This window comes from Phalaenopsis equestris, unplaced genomic scaffold (assembly GCF_001263595.1).
Source record: "Phalaenopsis equestris unplaced genomic scaffold, ASM126359v1 Scaffold000114, whole genome shotgun sequence".
In the NCBI taxonomy this organism is placed as follows: Eukaryota; Viridiplantae; Streptophyta; class Magnoliopsida; order Asparagales; family Orchidaceae; genus Phalaenopsis; species Phalaenopsis equestris.
In genome coordinates, this window is record NW_018164556.1 from 1,000,842 (window position 1) to 1,006,313 (window position 5,472).

The 5,472-nt window shown below is 34.0% G+C and overlaps 1 protein-coding gene across 1 annotated transcript in view; it reads right to left on the minus strand.

Moving 5' to 3' along the window:
- Window positions 1-666, minus strand: part of LOC110020972 (subtilisin-like protease SBT6.1) — a 16,336-nt gene extending 15,670 nt beyond the window's left edge. Inside the window, 2 exon segments of the mRNA XM_020719279.1 lie at window positions 18-241; window positions 244-666. Of these exon segments, the coding sequence (XP_020574938.1) occupies window positions 18-241; window positions 244-556 (537 nt within the window). The 5' untranslated portion in view covers window positions 557-666.
- Window positions 667-5,472: the final 4,806 nt, after the last annotated feature.

Sequence of the window (5,472 nt, forward strand, 5' to 3'; positions counted from 1 at the left end):
AAAAAAAATAAACAAACCTCCATCATGAGCTTCCGCTCCAACCTTAAAGAATCATTACCAAACGAACCACGGCCTTTCTTCCCTTCTTCCTCAAATGACATAGATGTGAAGATCTTCCCCGGCCGTTTCTTTTCAGTCAAGTAGCCGTCTTTCCCTCCATCAAAGAACAAGCTACGCGAGAAGCGGGAATCAGGAAACACGTCGGTAACCCTTTCCAACCTCTCGATCTCTTCAATCACCCTTCCGAGATCTCCAAAACACCAAAGTCCGTCGGGAACGACAACGCAGGGTTTCTCCTCTCGATCCACCGCCATACCTCAGAAAACCGGAGGTTCTCCTCAAGGTAGGCGCGGTGGTCATCCGTCATTCTGTACTCTCGGAATCTTACCAAGTAGTTATTAGTTAGGTTTTGGCTCCCCGTGATCCGTAGTGGAATCTGCATCTCAGTAGGGGCGCGATCAGAGGTGTGAGGAAGGCGGACGATAGCGAAGGAGATCACCGCAATAAGGGGAAGAAGGAGGGATGAAAAGAGAAATGAATGGATTTGATGGGCCATTGAGGAAGAAATGGGAAGCTGGAGTTGTCTAGGCTTTGATTCGAGATTTCGCCATCGCCCTCCGCCACCTCTCGCCGGAGATGCCTGAGGGGTGGGAATACAGAAAATAATTACGCTATCATCCTTTTTTTTTTCTATTTAAATTGTGGTCACAAATTCATTTTTGTTATTTTCTTAACCTTTTTTTGTAAGAAATTTACAAAAATCGTCTTTAAAATATTAAATATTACACATTTATACTCAATAGTCTATATTTTTATAGTCAATAGTCTATATAAATTGAAAATATCCAAAACAAAGTCTAAAACTGAAATGTCCTGCAGGTAAACTTAACTACAACAACAACAAAACCTTAATCCCAATACGTGGGGTCGGCTACATGAATCATTTTTCTCTATTGTTTCCTACTTAGTGTCATATTTTCATTTAGTTCTAGTAAATTAAGATCATTTTTTATACACTGAGAGTAACTTAACTGTTATACAAAAATATCAACGGGTAAGTTTGACATATTAAACTAAATAAATAACCATTATTTATTAAATCTTAAAAGACAGGAGTTTCGAGTTTGCAGTATGATCAACAAAGACGAACAATTTATTATGTGCTTATAAGAAAATTTTTTTAAATATTATTATGAATAACCTCAACTAGTTTAATGAAACAACTTGATTTCAATGAGATGTAAAAAACAAAAGAAATATATGGGAGTACATCATAGAAATGTCTCATCTTACTTCAAAATTAAAGATATTAAAATTAGAATTATCTGATAATTTGCTTGAACATTTAGTTTTGACATCACTTTCAACACAATTCATTCAATTTAACATTAGTTACAAGTGCCAAAAAAAGGGTCTCCCAATGGAAAAATTATTCAATACGGATGGCGTATGCAGAAACCGATCTTCACCATTGATCAAAGCAAAGTTGTATTTCGGTGGGCCCAATTTTTTTTTTTCTTAAAAAACCTTTTTTTTGATGGAAGCTCTGCTCAACGACGGAGATCAGACGACGCATGCATTTCTGCATACGCCGTCCGTATGAAATAATTTTTCCTCCCAATAAACTTATTTCTTACTGTGTGCAAGAGGAATAAAGGTCGAAGCAAAAAAAATAAATAAATAAATAAAGGAAGTTTCATGGTTGGTGAGTACCTTGAAGAATAAGATTTCAAAAAAAAGAAAAAAAAATAAGAAAGTTAGAGATATTCAAGTTCAAAATAAACAATATATTAAGAAAGATAAAGAACCCCTTCTTTTTGTAACAAGCTTGGACATAATAGAAAAGATTGTTATTATTAAGGACCGGAGATTATTTGAATTTGAAATGGACTTATATTATATTGTCATTTAGATAGAATATAGTCTACATTTCCACTTTAGATGAATAAGGATACTCTTGTTTATTTGGAAATGATTGATTTAGTCTTTTATTCAATTCAAATATTATTGGAACTAGCTTTTTTATCTTATCATGATATCTTATACTTAATGCAGATGTCTCATTTAATAAAATCTTGTAGGTGAATTTACGTGGTGCAATATATAAATTAACTAATTCAAATTTATCTTCTTTATGAATTAACCTAATCCATGATCTGAGTCCTCATTTTCTGCATCTCTCACTACATGTGTTTCTCTATATTCTTGTGTGGCTTTTACATTGGCTATTTTTCTCTGGCCACTCTCTTATCTCTGTGATCACCGTACTTTTATTCTTGTCGACAACATGACTCCACGTCGCGCTCACCGTATTAGGTTGAACCAAAAATAGTCCAGGAGACACGCCTAAAGAATAAAATGTTAAAGGGAGAGAGAGAGAGAGAGAGTAAGAACATTAAATGGACTCCTATTTATAGGAATGGGGGATGTATAATTATATATATCATACACCTAGTATATGTAAATATGACAGGGGTATTTTTAGCCAACACATGAATGTTAGGCCGGAAGCCATCGAGACTCCCTACCAGACAAGGTCAAGCCCTTAAGAAGCCGTCCTACCAGAGATGGTCGGCCCATGACTTCCCCCTGCTTGCCTTCATTTTGGCGGGGCAGTAGTTCGTTGGGGGCCAAGTTTAAACCGTCGATTTGGCTAGTTGTTAAAGCATATCCTTCTACAGGTCGGGCGAAAAGCTCCAGCTAGTTGTTTCGTGGGCATGTGATTTGCTTCGCTCATCCAGTTGGACTAGAGCGGTTTCATCCACGTTAGTCTTGTGCCAGCTTGTTGACTTGTAGGAAGGTGGCTGTATTCTATCCATCTGGGAAACACTTTTCTCCCTTTCCATAGGGGCCGACCGGCTAAGCATGGAATGTCGGATTGTCCCTAACGGGCCCCCATGATGCCACATAGTCTTCTTTCGCTTGTCGTGCTCACATTTTTGATATACATGCTTGATAATCACTATTGAACCAAGTGCATATACAATAATCTTCACCTTATAATAGATTAGTTTTTATGCTGAATATAATTAAGCTGTATAATGTTGGATTTTTTTTATTTTTTATTTTTGATTGTTATTTATGGCATTAGAGTTATATCTTAATTAAATTTTATAATTTTTTTATGATGATTTGACCACAAATTGTGCACATGAAAGATTAAAAGGATGATTAAATAGTTTATAAGTTAAAAATATATTTTCTCTCATGAGTTTTACTAATCCAAATTATCTAAAGCATTGAGGGCACTATGAGCATTTGATTCCAAACCATTTATTTATTTTTTTTGTAATTTAAAATTACAAATATCTATTTATGCAGTAATATCTATCTTTTTTGAAATTTTAAAATAATAGAGGAAATGGATCTCCAAATCTTTACTTATAGAATATTTATAATTTATTTATAGATCTATATAATATTTATAATCTATCTATGCAATTTATATATTTTATATAAAATAAATATAATTTTATATATTTTATATAATACATTAGGCCACAACAAGATTGAAAAATCTCATTTGAAAATTTTAAATATCAACAAACCTCCATCATGAGCTTCCGCTCCAACCTAAAAGAATCATTACCCTTCCCTCCTTCCTCAAATGACATAGACGTGAAGATCTTCCCCGGCCGTTTCTTTTCAGTCAAGTAGCCGTCTTTCCCTCCATCAAAGAACAAGCTACGCGAGAAGCGTGAATCAGCAACCAAGCGGTGGTCATCCGTCATTCTGTACTCTCGGAATCTTACCAAGTAGTTATTAGTTAGGTTTTGGCTCCCCGTGATCCGTAGTGGAATCTGCATCTCAGTAGGGGCGCGATCAGAGGTGTGAGGAAGGCGGACGATAGCGAAGGAGATCACCGCAATAAGGGGAAGAAGGAGGGATGAAAAGAGAAATGAATGGATTTGATGGGCCATTGAGGAAGAAATGGGAAGCTGGAGTTGTCAAGGCTTTGATTCAAGATTTCGCCATCGCCCTCCGCGTTGTCTAGGCTTTGATTCGAGATTTCGCCATCGCCCTCCGCCACCTCTCGCCGGAGATGCCTGAGGGGTGGGAATACAGAAAATAATTACGCTATCATCCTTTTTTTTTTCTATTTAAATTGTGGTCACAAATTCATTTTTGTTATTTTCTTAACCTTTTTTTGTAAGAAATTTACAAAAATCGTCTTTAAAATATTAAATATTACACATTTATACTCAATAGTCTATATAAATTGAAAACACCCAAAACAAAGTCTAGAACTGAAATGTTCTATATTGTAGTCAGCGTCCTCCCGCGAGTAACTTAACTACAACAACAACAAAGCCTTAATCCCACTACATGGGGTCGGCTACATGAATCTTTTTTCTCTATTGTGTCCTATTTAGTGTCATATTTTCATTTAGTTCTAGTAAATTAAGATCATTTTTCATACATCGCGAGTAATTTAACTGTTATACAAAAATATCAACAGGTAAGTTTGACATATTAAACTAAATAAGTAACCATTAATTATTAAATCTTAAAAGACAAGAGTTTCGAGTTTGCAGTATGATCAACAAATACGAACAATTTATTATGTGCTTATAAGAAAATTATTTTAAATGTTATTATGAATATCCTCAACTAGTTCAATGAAACAACTTGATTTCAATGGATGTAAAAAACAAAAGAAATATATGAGAGTACATCATGGAAATGTCTCTCTTACTTCAAAATTTAAGATATTCAAATTAGAACTATCTGATAATTTGTTTGCACATTTAGTTTTGATATCACATTCAACACAATTCATTCAATTTAAGATTAATTACAAGTGCCAAAAAAAAAAAAAAAGGTCTCCCAATGAACTTATTTCTTGTCGTGTGCAAGAGGAATAAAGGTCGAAGCAAAAAAAAAAAAAAAAAGGAAATTTCATGCTTGATGAGTACCTTGAAGGATAAGATTTCAAAAAAAGGAAAAAAAAATATAAGGAAGAGATGTTCAAGTTCAAAAGTAACAATATATTAAGAAAGATAAAGAACCCCTTCTTTTTGTAACAAGCTTGGACAATGGAAAAGATTGTGCATGTAAACAAAGGCACACATCTCACTTTTGCTTATTTTGAGGTTAATTTAACTTCAGTAACACATTTGGTGGATGGATTTTGATGCTACTACTGGTATAAATGTGTTTATTATGGTTGCTTGAACTGTTGAAAGTCAAATGATACTGAAAGATTCATCTATGTAGGTGACGACAAATCGATAGAGGTTGAGGCGACAAGAAATTGTGTGTTATTATTAAGGACTGGATACTATTTGAATTTGAAATGGACTTATATTATATTGTCATTTAGATAGAATATAGTCTATATTTCCACTTTAGATAAATAAGGATACTCTTGTTTATTTGGAAATGATTGATTTAGTCTTTTATTCAATTCAAATATTATTGGAACTAGCTTTTTTATCTTATCATGATATCTTATACTTAATGCAGATGTCT